Below are 17,239 nucleotides of genomic sequence, written 5' to 3'. Positions count from 1 at the left end.
TCCCTTCCTTCCTTGCTCACCATTCGGTCACCTCCCTCGCCAGCCATCTGCCCTACTGCTCCTCCCAATTGTACTCTACTACTCCTACTCTCCTACCACTGCAAGGACAGACAGGTGAGTCAAAGTGTCGTGCATGCAGAGGCGAGAAACAGGCAAGCCATGATTGCCTCACTCCTTTCTCAACGCACCTTCCACCTCTCTGACTCACACCTCACCACCACAGCACTCTTTGACTACCATAGCATTGACCGTCGAGCCACAAGTCTCCCACAATCTCACTGCTGTACCCAAGGCCCAGACTATCCTCGCCCTCAAGACGCCGACCACATGCTCATCCAGACGAGCAACGACCCACTGCATCGCAGTGCCCTCACAGCAAGTGAAGAATCAATGAGACCAGCGCAACAATATCGTTCAACATAGCTGCAATTAGTGAGTGTGCACCATACCTCCTTCTCATCACCACACCGTTGCTCATTGCACACATCGAACACTTCACGACGATCTATCCAGGTACTATCAGGACAAAGCATACACTCTATAGAGTAGATTCTCGCAGTCGACCTTTCATTCAACGTCGAGCACCTACAACATGTGCAATGGCAAAGACACACAGATCAAACACAACGCAGATGTAGACACTTTCGTGAGTAATGATCGAGAGGCTAATGCGACATTCGCACTGCTTTCATCGTCAACTACCGACCACGGTCTTCAATAAGCACTGACACTCCTCACTCGCCCTTTCTTCTTCCCTCATCACTGTCCTCATCTGATCAATGACATCGATCGAAAAAGGTCCTAACCTCTTTGCGCTCATCGGTACCCTTGCTACCTACAACGCTACGCGCAACGCCTCAGTAAACAAGCTCAACGTCACGATGGCTACGGTCTGCGCGCTACGCTCTTTGTCACACCCAATGACCTTGCTCGACCTCTTCCTGTCACCTTCAAGGGTTGTCATCATCTGTCTTCGTTCATACGAATCTGCCTCATAACGGCACGATTATCAACACTGCGCTGGCTATTGGTACAACAATGATCACCTCGGCACATTCTCTTTCGGTCATGTCACCCCGACCACTTCGATTCACGTATCTCTGGCCCATGCTCGTTGGCCTGATACTCACTCTCAGTACTGTGTGGGCCCACACGAGACAATGTCTGGAGTCCTAGTCTGCTCGAGGAGTCGACTACCATGAGACAGTGGAGCACGAGACGTTTCGTCATGCTAGTCGAGCGATGGGCGGCGCTCGCGCTTGCCCATGAAGAGGTCAAGAGTGCGCACCTGCTCTCCATAGAACAATTGGCGAGGCCAAGGCGAAGCTCAGCAGAAACAACAGCAAGACTCCGCACCGTACCCAGCCAGATCCGACGTCAATGAGTTCGCACGCGCAAAGGTCTCCTCGGTCTGCGTGCCCGGGATGTGGCTCTGAGAGAAGAGGGCGAGGATACCCTGCAGGAGCGTCAGAGTCGCATTTTTGCAACTCTGATGTCTCTAGATCTGCAGCGACGTCCCTCTCAATGCCCTCACTGCCGAGCGACCCTCTCTGAGACGGTGCAATATGGTATCTCCTCCGGCCAGCCCAAGCTCATCGACCCGCACGTCGTCTCCGTGGATGCCATTACACCACGAGCACACGGCGGGAGGTACACAAGGGAGAACATCGCCTTTGTCTGCTGGTCCTGCAGCGTGGCCAAGGGGCACGGCTCGGTGGCGGCTCTGAGGTCGTTTCTCCTGGCACTCAAAGAGAGGGCGGTCATTGGCTCTGGAAGGTTTCTTGCTGTGGACCCGCCTCGGCGGACGGCCCTCACTGAAATGGATAGGCAATACATCCAAGAGTGGGCAGACCGTCAACACCAACGAGTCCTCAATACCGTGGCAAACAATCCGCGCAAGGCAGGAGATCTGTCGGTCGGAGACATTGTTGAGCTAGGTTGCGCAAGGTACATCGGCCAAGGCAGGTACCTGGACCCGAGTGGCCTGTCCCTGCCTCTTTGGGCAGGCTCCCTCGACCGGATCGACCCTGGAGGAGGATACGCTCTTTCAAACGTACGAGCGCTCCACACCGTGTTCAATCGGATCAGGATGGACGCACCTGATGATGCCCCGATCAAGCAAGTGATCGCGCACCTGAAGGCTGCCGACCTCGACGATGCGGACGCCCCAGTGGAGATGCTGGGTGGTGAGCAATTCAGGAGGTGACTGGCTAGAGGTCAAGCAGGTGGACCTTTTACAGCTTCGAACAGGAACCGGAGCCGGCTTCGCCTGTCGTGAATCCAATCCGCCCTTCCGCATCTGATTGTCATGTACGCTGTAACACTACACTTCACTACCTGTAATGAATTTACCAAAGTACCCACAGGTACGGTACGACCTTGACACTTTCCCTACGGTTGCTCTGACTCTCTGTGCATCCTCTGATCTTCTATCTCGAGCTGGCTTAGGTGATTCAACGTCTTGACAGGGTTCATCAGTACGATGGCCGGACACAGGCTCGTCTGTGCCCAGCTTCCTGACCCCTGAGAGTAGAGCGAACTGTCCTTCAGAGTAAATTGGTCTACAACCTTTGCACCTGGTACCAAAGTTCACGTTTGCACATTCCCACGTCTGATGCTGTCTTGTGGCCGCTCGTGGCGTGAAACTGAGTGCGGAGCCGTAGACCGTCAAAGAAAGAGAGCAAGGCACACTTCGCTGCGGAAGCTACAATGGGTCTCCTGTGCCACGCCTGATCTGCCTTTCCTGTTAACTTCAACTCATCTGTCAACGTTGACGGAGTGGACTGGAGGCAGTGCAAGCTGCCTATGACAAGGCCTGCTAGAGGGAGTCCAGCTACGTGCCCCTTGGCGATGCCCAAGGGACAACCTCGGCGATGTCCCCCCTTGGCATTTCTCACGCCCGCGCGAGATTTGCCTGTGGGCCTGGGTCTGGCGTTGCCACTAGGAAACCCACCTGCATTCCTTGAGAAGCGAGCGCACGCTGACCGACCCGCACGCACGCTTCTGTTTTCACGGTGTGGTTTTGGCTGTCTGACTGCCCCTTTCAGTTGCCTCGCTTGCGCTCCTCGGGTTGTGGCTGGCACACACACACTTCTATGGGGCCATTCGAGGGCGTGATGCAAAGGCCGCTGGTGCCCTTGCTTGCTTGCTTGCCTGTCGAGCAAGTTTTTGAGATGCCGTCAAATTGGGAAGCGTGGGGCCACGGGCTGGGCCGCACCACCCACGAGCTCTAATCGGGTCGGGGCGGAGCAGGGACGAGGCATCAGAGGACAGGCAGGCAGCGCCAGGGCGGGTCGCCGGCGCGCCGTCGCCTGTGCTGCTTGCACCCACCCGCGCCCACCCGCACGCACTCACGGGCTTCGACATGGCGCGCCCGCCACCGAGGCGACGAGGCTGGGCCAAGGCTATTCTCGGCAGAGGACAAGGGCAGAGGCCCAGCAGCGCTGCCACGCCCTCGCACACACACAAGCATTTCTCAAGAAGAACACGGCCGCTCACCAATCCCATCCTCCCCCTTTCCCCTCCTCACGATCCACCACTTCCACTCCTCTCCATCGTCACCCAACCTCGACACCTCACACCGCACCCCTCCCACCTCACCAACACCCACCGCCATGTCCACAGCCGTCGCGTCCTCGGCCACCCAGGCCACCAACCGGGCACCCTCCAAGGCACCCACCATCAACATCACAAAGCAGAGCGACGCACCTGCATCAAAGGGAACCAAGATGTCCCACCGACAGGCAAAGTCCTACAAGAAGGAGGACCTCAAGCAGTTCAACGTACCCGACCTCACCGTCAAGGACCTCCTGTCGGCCATCCCAAAGCACTGCTTCGAGCGCTCCGCCCTCAAGTCCTCGGTTCACCTCGCTGGCGACTTTGCCATGATCGCAGCCCTGGGATATGCCGCTAGCTACATCGACCCCTCTGTCAAGTCATTCGACTTTGGCACCACACCCCTCGCACCCTACATTAGCGCAGCTGCCCAAGCCTCCATTGCGCGCTTCTCTGCATGGGCCCTCTACACCTTCTGCCAGGGTCTCGTCATGACCGGTGTGTGGATCATCGCCCACGAGTGTGGTCACCAGGCTTTCTCCGAGTCCAAGACGATCAACAACACCGTCGGCTGGTTCCTTCACAGCGCTCTCCTGGTACCTTACCACTCCTGGAGGATCTCCCACGCCCGTCACCACGCTGCCACTGGACACTTGACCCGCGATGAAGTCTTTGTTCCCCGCACCCGTGCCATGAAGGGACTCCTTCCCCTCAGGCCCGCCGCATCCGACTCTGATGCCGAGGACGAGCAGGCCATCGAGCAGAACCTCGAAGGTAGCGAGAACCCCGAGTCTATCCCCGCTTCCAGCGTCCTCGCCTCTCACGAAGAGGAGGAGACCTGGGGCGAGTGGCTGCACGAGCTCCTGGAGGACGCACCTGCCTACAACTTCATCTTCCTCGTGGTTCAGCAGCTCCTCGGGTGGCCCATGTACTTGATCAAGAACTCTTCTGGTCAGCTGCACTTCCCCAAGGGAACCAACCACTTCAACCCAGACTCGATCATCTTCGACAAGCGCCACCGCTCTCAGATCATCATGTCCGACGTCGGTATTGCCTTGACCATCTCTGCCTTGGCTTACGCTGTTTCGCAGACCAGCTTCGGCACAGTGATGAGGTACTACGGCTACTCGTACCTGTGCGTCAACCACTGGCTCGTGATGATCACCTACCTGCAGCACACCGACCCTCTGCTGCCTCACTACTCTGCCGAGGCCTGGACTTTCCCTCGCGGCGCCCTCTGCACCATTGACCGCAAGTGGCTCGGCCCCATTGGTCCCTACATTCTGCACGGTATTGCCGAGACCCACGTTGCACACCACATCTCGTCGAAGATCCCGCACTACAATGCTTGGGAGGCCACCGAGGCCCTCAAGGAGCGTCTTGGAGAGCACTACCACTGCACCGATGAGAACGTCTTTGTGAGCCTGTGGAAGACGGTGACGAACTGCAAGTTCATCGAGGAGAACGAGAAGGTCTCTTTCTACCGCAACGCTCACGGTGTGCCCCAGGTCGTCGCTGCTGAGAAGGAGCTCGAGTCTGACTCGGGTCTGGCTCTGAGCGAGTAAAGAGTGCAGTAGCCCATAGCGACGCTTCGGCGCTCAGACAGCGCTTTTTGCGGCTCACTCTCGCCGTGTCGGCCTACGAGCACGGTGCGACAAGTGCAAAGCGATGCTTGCCTCGACCATAGATAGCTCTGTCACATAGAGAGCTCTTCGTCACCTTCACGTCAACACATACACATGCACTGTTCCCTATTTTTCCAAGCACGCGTCACCACATCAAGAAGAAGATCTCCAAGACGGACTCTCTCATTCTTCCTTGCATTCCTCTCTATTCACATTCATTCCTTCTCTTCTGTCTTTCACCGTCGTCCCTCCTCACCACTTCTTTTCTATCATTCTTTAAGTTGTCGAAGCGGTGCGGTGCCAATGCACAAAGAAAGTCCGATCGATTTAGATGGGCAACGATCACAAATGACAAATGAGATCTTTATTCCTTGAGTCCATTGCCTGCGTGTCGACCTGTACTCCCCGGTCCGAAGGGCAGCCGTGGCTCACGTTCCTCATCGAAAGTGCACGAGGGTCCGCTTGCGCGTGTGCTTGTCCTTGTCCTTGTATGGATGTCACTCTCACCTTGTCATCTCCAGTTCCCCTCTAGCCTCTCCTGTCATCTGTCATGAACGTACAGTCACCCCTGCCTTGGATCCACAGCCGATACAAAGCCGAAAAGGGGGCGTAGACTAGACTAGGACTCCGACGCATGCACACGCCTCGCCTCCCCCGCGTTCCGCGTGATGCGATGCGGGGAAAGTCTAACATGGACGGAGAGGAGGTGGGCGGTCAGGAGGGGGCTCGTTCCTTCAGACAGACAGACTGGTGAGAGGTTTCCGCATCCTGAATGTTCATCTTGCTTTCCAACCATATCTAGCGCCTGCTGTATGCTTCTTATCCCTCCCCCCACAGCCTCACGTCTATAGAGGTCCTCGGCTCACCGACCTCCGACTAGTGAGCTGAGCACGGCCCCTTTCCGGGTGTGCAGTCTCCTTCGCACTTCCTGCTTACTTCGGTTCATATACAGAGGAGTGGATAATGGCAGTGCTACGGTTCTCTCTTCCCTCCTCCTCCTCCTCCTCTGTGGTCGCTTCTGGCCAGGCGGGTCGCTCGAGGCTCACTGCTGCTGCCTTGCCGTCAGCTGCGCTAGTCCCTCATCGTGCTGCCCACCAATCGCGTGCGGCGAGTAGCAGCCGAACAAGCACATCGTGGAGCTCCTCAGAAGCTCGATATCGGACCTCCTTACTCACGAGGCCAGGGCAAAGCTACAAACCGCAGGGCCTCCTTATTCGCCCTACCCCTCGCTCCCGCTCCTTCTCAAGCACCCCTCACCCCTCACGCACCCTCCAGTCCCTCCCCCTAGCCGACATCGGCGAAGGCATCAGCGAAGTCGAAGTCCTGCAATGGCACGTCCGTCCTGGCTCCTCCATCGAGGAATTCCAACGCCTCTGCGAAGTACAGAGCGATAAAGCCTCAGTGGAGATTACTAGTCGCTATACGGGTGTGGTGGAGAGGTTGGGGGCCAAGGAGGGGGAGGTCATGAAGGTTGGTGGGGAACTTTGTGCGATTTGGGTTGAGGAAGGGGAGGGAGAAGGGGAGCAAGCTGGAATGGTGCAGGTAGAGGAGAAGGAGCAGCCGTTGCAGCAAGTTGCTGCGCATACTAGTAGTCCTCCTGAGCAGACCTCTGCTCCGACAAGGCGGCCTCACCCGCTCGATGACAATGTGGATAAGGCGGCTGCTCTTTCCACTTCCTCCTCCTCCGCCTCCTCTTCTCGCGAAGCACAGCCTCGGCCCACTTCCCGGCAGGAGCACCTCCAAACTCTTGCAACTCCAGCCGTACGCTGGCTGTGCAAGGAGCACAATCTTGATCTGGCGCAGATTGCTGGCACGGGGAAGGAAGGCAGGGTGACAAGGGAGGACGTGCTTGTCCATCTAGGCAGGATACAGAGGGGCGACAATGGTGCTAGCTCGAGCAGAGGCTCAGTGGACTTGGATGGGGACGACGCGGGAGACTTCCACCTCAGAGGCAAGGACGTGCCGGGTGAGAAGAGCCTCGCAAGCGACAACGTTCAGACGCGTGCAAGCCTTGCGTCTGCTTCTACTGCCTCGACGAGCGCTACGGCAGACAGGGCTGCACCAGCCTCCCAGCCTCTGACGGGTATCCGCAAGGCAATGTTCAAGTCACTGTCCCTCTCCACTCATATTCCTCACTTTACCTTTTCCGAGGAGCTAGACGTGACGGATCTGGAGGCTTTGCGGCTGAAGATCAACCGCGGCTTGTTGCTACGGCAGGCAGCAGCAAGCAAAACACAAGGGCAAGAAGTGGGAGAAGAAGTAGCAGCAGCTCCACAGAAGCTCACGCTTTTGCCGTTCCTGCTCAAGGCCCTCTCACACGCCATGAGCTCCCACCCGCTCTTCAGAAGCAAGCTCTCCCTCCCTTCTTCTTCCTCTTCCTCCTCCTCGGACACACCCACCGAACGCTACTCATCCCTCGCAAGTTCCGCCCGCCTAATCGGTCCACGCAAATCACACGATATAGGCTTTGCCCTGAGCACTCCCTCTGGCCTCCTCACCCCCGTCATCCGCGGCGTAGAGGAGCACTCCGTACAGGATTTGGCACGCGAGTTGAGTAGATTGCAGAATTTGGCCAGGAGTCCTTCAGGACTGAGCAGGGTAGACCTCGAGGGCATGAGCGGCCCATCTGCGGGCATAGAAGGGGGCACATTGATCCTGAGCAATATCGGCTCGCTCGGCTGTGGGACAGGCGCCTCACCTGTGCTTCCACCCACGGGAGAGCTGGCGATAGGAGCGGTATGCGCCGTCAAGAGGGGTTTCCGCTGGTCGGACGACCCCTCTCTGGCCTTCTCTACCACTTCAACACCACTCGCTACAGCTACAACACTGACGACACAGGAGCCTTACATGGTCCCTCGTCTGCTCGCGCCGGTGACGTTTGCGGGAGACCATCGAGTCTTGCAGGGCACGGAGCTGGCTGCGTTCGTGAAAGAGTGGAAGTGGTGGGTGGAACATCCAGAGATGTGGGTAGCGATGGGAAGATGAGTCACCGCAGGGCGGGTAGATCCTTGCCATGTCATACAAGACGAGGGGAAGTAAACATTGGCATTATTTGACATTGATTGAATGCGCTCGGGAGAAGCTATTGACAACAGTACAAAAGAAACGTTCTTCTCATCGCCCATCCGCATCCTCCTACTCCTCCTGGAAGACGATCAATCCAGACGCTCGCTCCCCGCCTCCATTGGTAGTCGCACCCCCTCCCCCTCCCGCTTCCCTTCTCTGGCCACTCCCCTGCATCAACCACCTCTCCGCCAATCTCCTTCCCGCTTCCGTCGGTTGGCTGAACGCAACGACATTTCCCTTTCTCCCACCAAATTGTCGCAAGAGGGCCTCTGCATTCTGCCCGTACACCGAGTGCTCCAGTACGGCATCGAGGAGGCGGCTGCCCACGCCAAGACGACGGAGAGAGGGGAGGACGTAGATGCGGTGTACGCCTAGGATTGGGGCCGGCTGGTATTTGGGAAGGGGCTGAGAGGAGAGGAAGATGGCGTCTCCTGAGCTGGCAAAGGCCTGAGAGGTCGAAGTGGCGGTGGAATTCGAATCGACGTCCTTGCCCTCAGCGCTGGACTTGCTGCCGTTATCGGTGCCTTCTGCGATGTCTACTACCCTCCGAGCCGAGCCTGGAGGTACAGCTCCCGTAACGGCCGCTCCCACCACCCTGCCTGCGACGATTGCGAGGAACATTTTGGGTCCGCGACGTCTCCTCGTCTCCTCGTCAAGAGGTGCCGCACCAAGGGCTTCATCGACGGTAGTGCTGACCTCCTGGAGCTTCTTGGCGACCAGATGATCCGCTTGCCCTGCATCCGTCGAGATTGCTCCACCAGCTGTCCCGGTAAAGGAGTAGCGCAAGATACGAAGAGGGACCGTTGCGCCATTGTTCTTCTTTTTGCCCGAAGAAGTAGGCGAGGCGGCCAAGAGTGCATCCAGCTCATCCATGGCTCCACCTGCGCCACCCATTTGTGGAGTGCTCTGGTTGTCCCGTCGCGCAGCGACCGTCAAAACTCCCTTTCCCAGCGCCCTGACCAGGCTAGCCTCTGGCAAGCTCCCTACATCCACCACTTCTCCCGCTCTCAGCAGGTTCTTGCCAGTCCACTCTACCCCTCGCGTGACGCGATCGTGGTGTCGGACATGCAGAGCCATGTCTTCTGGGGAGGATCTGTCGTAGGACATCTGACACGCAGTGCACGTCACCTGCAGCTTCTGACCTAGGTCCAGGATGAGTTGCTCGCCGGCGCCGTTGCTGTGGCTGTTGGCACTAGATGTCGATGCAGAGCCAAAGGGGAGACGAGCTTGCTGCTTTCTGCTCTTCGAGGCTAGCGGACTGCTATGAGTACGAAGGGGGGAAGAGGCACCGCCGAGAAAGTCTTCGCTCCCCTCTTCTCCCGTCTGTAGACTTGAATCTCCCCCCTCGGCGAGTCGTCGCTTTTGATATCGAGCATTGCTACCACCATACGAAGCCGATCGCTTGGACGATGAAGAGAGTGCTGCTGAAGGGGCTGTCGGCTCTGCTGCGGCTGTTGCTTTCTTCGGTGTGCTGTCGATCCCGTTGCCGTCTGTGGTACACCAGAAGTGGGAGATGGGGAGGGCAGGCGAGGAGGGACAGACAAGAGATAAGTTGTCAACATTGAGATTCTCCATGTATAGAGGACGACGGAGGAAGGTCTACGTACAGATCCCAGACGGCTGCTTTTCCGCATCGTGCATTTCCACATCTCCATCCCCGCCATTGCTCTGATTGCGACTGCCAATGCGCTGCAGCTGTGCACGGATGACCTCGAGCTGAGACGCGACCTGACCATCGTTGCCTCGATCACCTAGATGATCGGCAATGTGTGGCAATGCACCCTGACCCAATCGGAAGAGGTACGCAAAGTCTCCCAATGTCGAGACGGGCAGCGCAGACGTTGTGCGCTCGGCTTGGTGCTGTTTGGTAGCCTCGGCAAATTCTCGAGAAATGTCACTGGCGCGATCGCAGATCTCGCGAGGTACACCAGCCAGACCTGCAACCTGGGTTCCGTATGAGGACTCGGCCACGCCGTTGACGAGTCGGTAGGTAAAGACGACCTCTCGTCGCTCATCATCGACCAAGACCTCCATATGCTTGTTTGCGCAGCGTGGATAGCCTTCGAAGTCGTATGCCAATTGCAGGTAGTGAGTCAGAAAGAAGGAGAGACAGCGAGTCCTTGCAATGATGTGGTGCAGAACAGCGTGAGCGATGGCGTGACCATCAAAGGTGCTTGTGCCCCTGCCCAGCTCGTCCATGATGACAAGAGAGCGAGGTGTGCAATCCTTGATGATACGGCTGGCTTCCTGCATCTCGACCATGAAAGTAGAGCTTCCCTTGAAGATCTGGTCGTTGGCGCCCATGCGGGTGCAGATGCGGTCTACGGGCGCCAGAGTGGCTGAGGCAGCAGGGACTCGGCAACCCAGCTGCGCCAAGATGACACCAGTGGCAGTAGTCCTGGCCGTCGTACTCTTTCCTGCCATGTTGCCTCCCGTCAGCAGGATGACTTCCGCCGAGTCGCCGCCCATCTTGACGTCATTGGCGATGAAGTCGGTCGATCCGGCAATGCAAGGATGTCGCAGCTCTTCAAAGGCGACGACAGCTCGCTCGCTCTCCACAAATGTTGGTCTGCAGGTGGGTTCGCCCATTGCATATGAGGTCTGAGCTAGGCTGAGCAAGCAGTCGACTTCGCCTACAGCTCGGACCGCTGACAAGTACGTCTTCGCATTGGCATTGAACATTTCGAAGAGACGTGCGTGAAATTCCTTGAGGGCAGCAAGTCGGGTCTCTCGAGACTCCTTGAGAGTCAGTACTAGCGACTTGACTTCAGGCGGGTAGTAGCCTTTAGCGTCGTTCGTAGAGGAGATCTCGAGCCAGTCGTTGGGAACCCTTGTGTTGCGAGGGACTTCAATCTGATAGATCTCATTGGTTCCCTTGTGCTTCCAATTGCAGCCGCCCTTCTTAGTGGCACCAAGCTTGAGCTTCTTTCGGGCGGACCTGAGCTCATCTTCGAGCTGCTCATGAACACCCTCAACGAGCGTCTGAGCCTCGTCAAAGGCTTCGTCGACACCTGGCTGAGGCTGGAATGAGCCGTCTTCTTCAGCAATGAACATCGAGTCGATCTCGTTGGCAAGCGTGGCGACATCGGGAACAGAACTTAAGAGCCCTCTGAGCAGTTTCGACCGGAAGTCGTGGCCTTCGGCCATCTGAAGTAGGTTCTCAATCTCTGGCGTCAGCTTCTTGAAGCTGCTTAGCAGGCGGGTGAACTCGCCGGGACGAATTTTGCCAGAGTGGACCTTGGGGATTAGCCGCTCAAAGTCAGGGAAACCTCTCATTCGGGAGAATGCATCCTCGAAGTCAGAGTTGCCCAGAAGATCGTCAACAGCGTCCAGACGCTCCTCGATGGCTTTGGCTTCGGAGAGAGGGTGGGTGAGCCAAATCTTGAAGAGTCGCTTGCCGCAAGGAGTGATGCATCGGTTGAGCAGTCGATGGAGTGTGCCCGTGTCAGAGCCATCCTCATTCTGGAGGACACACAGGTGGCTCAATGTGTTTGCATCCAGCTTCATTGGCTGGCCAGCAGCAGAGCGTCGAGCGTCGAGGACGTTGAAATTCTTTGAAGATGCTACGTCACCGAGAAGTGAGAGCTGGGTGAGGTAGGCAAACATACCTCCCAAAGCGTTCATGGCTTCGGCCTTGTCGAGCATCGCGCTGATGGCTTGAGGGAGCTCTGCCTTGCCCTCACCAAAGAGATCCTCCAGCTGAGCGTCTGTGGCTTCGGCGTCGAACCATTCTTTGCCATCTCGAAGCATGGTGATACGGCAATCTGCGCCAACGCAGTTGCGGATGATCCGCGATGTGCTCTTGGACAGCTGTCCCTTCTTGTGAATGATTTCCTTGACGCGGAGAGATCGTAGAAGAGTCTCAAGCTCGCTTCGTGCTTGGTCGTCAGCCCATTCCGACAGACTAAATTCGCTCGTGGCTGCGTCAAGCATGCAGACTCCGAAGGCGACGACCTCTCTGCCGTCTTCGCCTTCTGTAACGGTCTCGGTCAAGGCCAAACAGTAGTTGGCGAGGTCGTCTTCGAGCCCCTCGATCATTGTACCTGTCGTCATGACATGTCTGTTGTAAGGAAAGGGGAAAAACTCGCGATGAGTCGCATGGAAGGTGAGTCACTCCTTCCGTCAAGCCAAGTATATACACTCACCTGAGCTCTCGCCTGACGATATCAGTCCCAACCCCCTTTGCCTTGTCCTTGTCTTTCCGCATTCCCAAACCGACTGCAGTTTCCATCTGATCGACCCTGCCAATCTTGTAGCCCAAGGCGAGCAGCTTGGACGCAAACATGTCAAAGGAAGCCTCGGGTACTCCGACCATTGGCATCCTTCCTCGATCCGACAGCTTCAAATCTAGCTCTCGATGGACAATGTATGCGTCCTCGAGGAACATTTCGTAAAACTTGCCCTTTTGGCACATGAGGATAGTGTCCATGTTCCATTGCTTGATTTCAAAGTACTGCTTTTCGAATTTTGACATTGTGCTCCAGGCGTTGTTTGGGATGTACAGCGTCCTCGGGTCATAGTCGGCGTCACCTGGGCGATTCTTGTCCATGTCTCTGCGGTCATTGAGAAAGGCGAATTCAGTCGAGCCACCTGCGGGCTTAGGCGTGCCGTCTTCACCTGGAGAGGCTCGGCTGTTCGAAGTGGCTGAAGTTGAGGCTCGTGCAAAGGGAGGACGAGACACCGGAGGTGGCTTGGAAGATGATGCAACAGCGGAGGGCCGCGAAGCGGCTGCTTTTGGCTTCTTTGCAACCGGGGCAGCTGAGTGGCGGCTGCGTGAGGGTGGAGCTGGTGACATGGATGCGTCTGAGAAGGCTTCATCGTCATCATCGTCGTCGTCCGCCTCAAAGTCAGATTCACCATCACCTTCCGAGCCCGACTCGAAGTAGGCAGGACGCTTCTTGGCTACTCGCTGTGAGTGAAAAGGAGCCCAATGTCAGCATATATGCGCTTCCGGATCGCTTGCTGGCCAATTGATTCTAGCACTCACTCTGCTGGAGGAAGGCATGACATCTTCTTCATCAAGGCCCTCGTCTTCAAGCAGCTGCGCAGTCGCCGGACTGCTGCTGGGGGGTGTTGGCTGCCCGGACCCAGCGTTCACCCCAACCAGACCACGACTGGCTGACTTGCTACCTTCACGGCTGGGTCTACTTGCTGATGCAGGCTGCGTGGGGCTCTTGAAGGGACTGCTAGTACCTCCTGTTGAGGCCGAGGGCGTGCCAATCTTCTTGTTAAAGGGGGTATCATTGCTGATTCGAGGTGCTACGGGCGAGACGGATCGTCCGGAGGTAGAGGAGGGTGGAGAGGGAAAGGCAGTCTTGGTCGAACTGGAAGCAGCAGAGGTCTTTGACGAAGAAGCGACAGTCTGTGGAGGCTTCTTGACGGTCGGTGCCTGAGTCACCTTGTCCATTACAGGCGCTACTCTGCTCGCAGTGTTCTTGCCAGCATCAGCTGTGCTACTAGCCTGGCCCCGGGCAGGTGCTGGGCCATCGACTTTCCTGAAGAAGCCGAGCAGAGTGCCCTTGCCGCCTGCAGGGGAAGAGGCTTTGCCAGCACCACTGCTGCCTCTAGGAGTGGACATTGCGAGGTGCTGGGTAAGGGGGGTGATGATGGCCAGCGATGGATGGCTGGGAGGGGCAAGGACACGAATGTCATTGGTCGGGCTCAACGCTCAAATGGACGCGACCGTGTCTTCGCGCACCTCGACGGAAAGAGCCACGCAGAGGTCGCGGGGGCGCTCGACGCGAGCACTCCGGTCTCGCAGCCAGTCGGCTCATCTGTCACTTTTGGTCAAACGCAACGTGATGAAAGACAGCATGTGTGGGCATTGACGAGATGAAGGAGGAAAGCAGAGCATGAGATCGAGCTACCCACGGCCGGACAAAGGAAAGAGGTGGCGGCGAGAGCCGGTCCCGCACTACCTTTGGTCTTCCACCTTGGCCGCCCACACAGGAGCCCCTTCCGCCATCAAAGAGTCATATGTACAAAGGCACACGCGTTGTTTGCGCTTCTCAGAATCCACCCAAAGCCCCTTCATCTTCTATTTCTGTCTCTTCTCTATCCCTCGTCATTCGTATCCGACTGCTGCTACCGCTTCTTGTCGAGGAGGATCCGGAACCAGATCGGCTGCTCTTTGAGCCATGTCGCTTCCTTGATGGCATCGGCTCTTCGGTATCCGGAGAGGGGGACGGAGAGTGCGAGCCACTTCTGCCTCCTTCGTCTTCTTCTCGGCCTGTGGACAGAGAACTCTTCCTTGAGCAATGGCCAGGCCGAGATGATCTTCGTTCCCGTCTCCCACCTTCACCGCTCGTTCGGCATGCCTCTTCGCCGAAGGATGACGAGAGAGAAGATTTACGTCTTGGCTTGCCAGCGCCAGACGCGCTGAGCCTGGATGTTGAGGCGACACCGTCTTCGTCGGCTGAAGTGCATCCAGACGATATGCAGCTGCTGCTCGAAGTCACGTCTCCGCTACGATCCACAGAGCTGCCGCCGGTGCCAGCCATCTCGGCCTCGAGGCGGGTGAGCGCTGATCGAAGCACGGACTTCTGGGGTCCTGGCAATAGCAAAGAGGTGCCGTCTCTGCTGTGGGTCATGGCCTCACCAGAGACGTCTGCATCATCGACAGCAGGCACCGTGAAGAAGGCAGACTGCATCATGCTGGGCGAGTGCGTATATGTTTTGGTCTGAGGCGCGGCACCCCCCGTGCTGATGGAGCTGTACTGATCTGGAGCGACGTGAAGATGTGCGCTTTTCGGTTCGGAAGAAGTGGCGGTCTTGAAAGGCATCATGTCAGGTGATGTGCAGCTACTCCAAAGACCATGCGCAGGACTTCTGGCTCCTTCGTCTTCACTGCTGAGATTGCTCCACGGATCTGTGCTGGAGCAGCGTGAAGACATTGGCGAAGGGGATGAATGGCAAGCTTGCGACTCGTTGCTGCTACTGTGCCCTTCGCCACTGCTGTCCTGGCAGTGAAGACTTGCAAAGGCGGAGACAACTTCACCTTGTGCAGGTGTACCTTCAGAGTTGTGTGTGACGGCAGCGTCGGTCGAACCACCTTTTGTCGAACGGCTTGCTTCAGAGGGGTGAGCCTGGGAGCCATCTCCACGTTGAGTAGGTGAAGATGATCCACCGCTCCACAGTGTCTCGGTATCGCTGGATCTATTCGCCAGATTCGGGGAAGACTGATCGACCTCCATTGGCGAGTGCATCTCCTGAAAGCCGTAGAGAGAAGTCGAGCCTTCCGACGCCATCTCAAGATCCCCAGTCATCAGGCGTTGCGCTTGTTGTGGCGACTGTGCTTCTTTGACAAGGGGTGGTGTGGCAACCGGTGTGATGTCCTTGAGCTCTGGTGCTTGCTGGCGGCCGGACGGCATTTCGTGTTCCATGTCTGTATTGGCTGAGGCGGCCTCATCGAAGTAGCCTGTGCATCGAGCCCACCTTGGCACAATACGAGGACTGGCACGAGGTGTGACGTTGGGGGATTTTGAAGCAAGAGCAGCGGCCTCCATGGCAGCCGCCCCATTGTCACTCGACTCGACATCGCTTCCGATGCCATCGTCACTCATGGTGTCGGAGAGAGACTGCGATGTATGCTCATCCACCTGGTTCGTTTTCGGATGTTGCCCAAACCCGCCGAAGGACTTGAAGCCGTGTACGGGGAGACTGACCACAGAGGGATCGACTGGTGGCCGTGGAATGCCAGCGGTGAGAGTCCCCCCGACAGAACCGACGACAGATCCACTTTTGAGACAGGCCCAACCGGCGCCACTGTCCCTGCTTGAACCTCGGGCAGAGCCATCTTCAGAAGCGTCATCTTCAACCTCGGAGGCTTCCTCTTCCTCCTCGCCGCCTTCACCATTGTATCTCTTGCACTTCGTGGGCAGTCTCAAATCCAAGTCGGATCCTCCTTGTGTGATTTCGATCTGAGTACGGTCGTAGTCCTCAGGATGAAAGGTGACGAAAGCCTCGGGTGGGGCGGCGTCGAAGGTGACCTGTCGCTTGAAAGCTGGTGCAGATGGGAAGGACCTCGGAGCAGCAAAGGAAAAGACTGATGCTACCGCAGGCCGTCCAACCGACGTAGCCGCCAACGAGGGCTGTACGCTGGTGGAACTACAGCCGAGCTCACTGGCGCGCTTGAGACAAGGAGGTCTAGAGCATGTAGCCGATCGCGGCTGAGCTGCAAGAAGAGACATTTGATCGTCTGGATCGTCTTCACACTCTGAGCTTGTTCCCGGCTCCTCTAATGTGTACGACGAGACGGCAGGCGAAGCAGACCTGGGAGAGTGGGCGAGCGACATTATAGTATCTTGAGCTCGCTCCACTGGCGGTGTAGAAGCAATTTCCGAAGTGAAAGGGTCAAACGACCAGCGTTTGCGCTCAGGTACAAGGGGTTTGAGACGAGGCGTGGGAGACACCAACGAAAGGCACCCGCAAAGGCTGCAAACCGAAGATAGCCCTGGCTTGCGTTTGCGGAATTCCTAGGCACGGTGGACTCGGCTTACTCCTTGAAGCCGAAGTACGACGAATGAGTTCCTAGTCCTGCTTGAAGAGGTAGGATGGTGCTGGGACCTTGTATATGCGGGCGCCCTTTGCGCGGGCAGGTTAAAGGCACTGAATCAACATTGTGACGGTGAAAGGTTCGGCAGCGGAGGGGGAGAATGGGAAAGAGCCGATGGGGGAAATAGCAAATGTAGCGCGACGGCAAAGACGGTGACGTTGATGTCGGTTATCAACGACTGACGGGGGGGTGAGGCAGCTTGGACCTGATGACGGTGTGTGGTGCCTATTGAACCGTTTGGCGAAGAGGTAGATGTCGGGCCGAGACAGGGGCAAGAGGACAACACGTGATGAGTTCCACCAGCACAGTCCCGTTAGGAAGGCGAGGAGGAACGCAGCACAGGCTGTACTGAACAGAAGTCAGGGAGGGGATTGTGATGGGTAGCAAGTGATGGATGGAGAGCCCTCTGTAGAGGGGAGTGGGGGGGGGGGGGGGGGGG

General features: G+C 57.3%; 5 protein-coding genes across 5 annotated transcripts; 3 read left to right on the top strand and 2 right to left on the bottom strand.

The window, feature by feature from the left end:
* Nucleotides 1–1,492: 1,492 nt before the first annotated feature.
* On the top strand, nucleotides 1,493–2,206 carry BCV69DRAFT_297252 (hypothetical protein; the record flags this gene model as incomplete). The annotated part of the gene is made up of 1 exon (XM_025494095.1): nucleotides 1,493–2,206. One exon carries the CDS (start codon nucleotides 1,493–1,495, stop codon nucleotides 2,204–2,206), a length of 714 nt encoding a protein of 237 aa, XP_025350470.1.
* A 1,159-nt stretch (nucleotides 2,207–3,365) lies between these two features.
* BCV69DRAFT_292557 (hypothetical protein) lies at nucleotides 3,366–5,514 on the top strand. Its single transcript, XM_025493805.1, has one exon. The coding sequence runs from the start codon at nucleotides 3,615–3,617 to the stop codon at nucleotides 5,118–5,120; it is 1,506 nt and encodes a 501-aa protein (XP_025350469.1). The 5' UTR covers nucleotides 3,366–3,614; the 3' UTR covers nucleotides 5,121–5,514.
* Nucleotides 5,515–6,143: 629 nt separating this feature from the next.
* Nucleotides 6,144–8,165, top strand: BCV69DRAFT_245530 (CoA-dependent acyltransferase; the record flags this gene model as incomplete). The annotated part of the gene is made up of 3 exons (XM_025490158.1): nucleotides 6,144–7,088; nucleotides 7,155–7,427; nucleotides 7,458–8,165. 3 exons carry the CDS (start codon nucleotides 6,144–6,146, stop codon nucleotides 8,163–8,165), a joined length of 1,926 nt encoding a protein of 641 aa, XP_025350468.1.
* Nucleotides 8,166–8,224: 59 nt separating this feature from the next.
* BCV69DRAFT_280915 (hypothetical protein) lies at nucleotides 8,225–13,880 on the bottom strand. Its single transcript, XM_025491787.1, has 4 exons — nucleotides 13,234–13,880; nucleotides 12,392–13,155; nucleotides 9,854–12,306; nucleotides 8,225–9,739 (listed from the first exon to the last, which is right to left on the bottom strand). The coding sequence occupies exons 1-4, from the start codon at nucleotides 13,822–13,824 to the stop codon at nucleotides 8,316–8,318; spliced, it is 5,232 nt and encodes a 1,743-aa protein (XP_025350467.1). The 5' UTR covers nucleotides 13,825–13,880; the 3' UTR covers nucleotides 8,225–8,315.
* Nucleotides 13,881–14,168: 288 nt separating this feature from the next.
* Nucleotides 14,169–16,782, bottom strand: BCV69DRAFT_115381 (hypothetical protein). Its single transcript, XM_025489116.1, has one exon. It carries the CDS (start codon nucleotides 16,538–16,540, stop codon nucleotides 14,255–14,257), a length of 2,286 nt encoding a protein of 761 aa, XP_025350466.1. The 5' UTR covers nucleotides 16,541–16,782; the 3' UTR covers nucleotides 14,169–14,254.
* Between the last annotated feature and the right edge of the window lie 457 nt (nucleotides 16,783–17,239).

This window comes from Pseudomicrostroma glucosiphilum, assembly GCF_003144135.1.
Source record: "Pseudomicrostroma glucosiphilum strain MCA 4718 unplaced genomic scaffold BCV69scaffold_2, whole genome shotgun sequence".
Classification (NCBI taxonomy): Eukaryota; Fungi; Basidiomycota; class Exobasidiomycetes; order Microstromatales; family Microstromataceae; genus Microstroma; species Microstroma glucosiphilum.
This window is presented reverse-complemented; position numbering and strand designations above follow the sequence as displayed.

Coding starts and splice junctions, on each gene's coding strand:
- BCV69DRAFT_292557 (XM_025493805.1), top strand. CDS start 3,615: ATGTCCACAGCCGTCGCGTCCTCGGCCACCCAGGCCACCAACCGGGCA.
- BCV69DRAFT_280915 (XM_025491787.1), bottom strand. CDS start 13,824: ATGTCCACTCCTAGAGGCAGCAGTGGTGCTGGCAAAGCCTCTTCCCCT. Junction 13,156..13,233: donor TCATGCCTTCCTCCAGCAGA/GTGAGTGCTAGA, acceptor TTTCACTCACAG/CGAGTAGCCAAGAAGCGTCC. Junction 9,740..9,853: donor AAAGCAGCCGTCTGGGATCT/GTACGTAGACCT, acceptor TCTGGTGTACCA/CAGACGGCAACGGGATCGAC.
- BCV69DRAFT_115381 (XM_025489116.1), bottom strand. CDS start 16,540: ATGTCGCTCGCCCACTCTCCCAGGTCTGCTTCGCCTGCCGTCTCGTCG.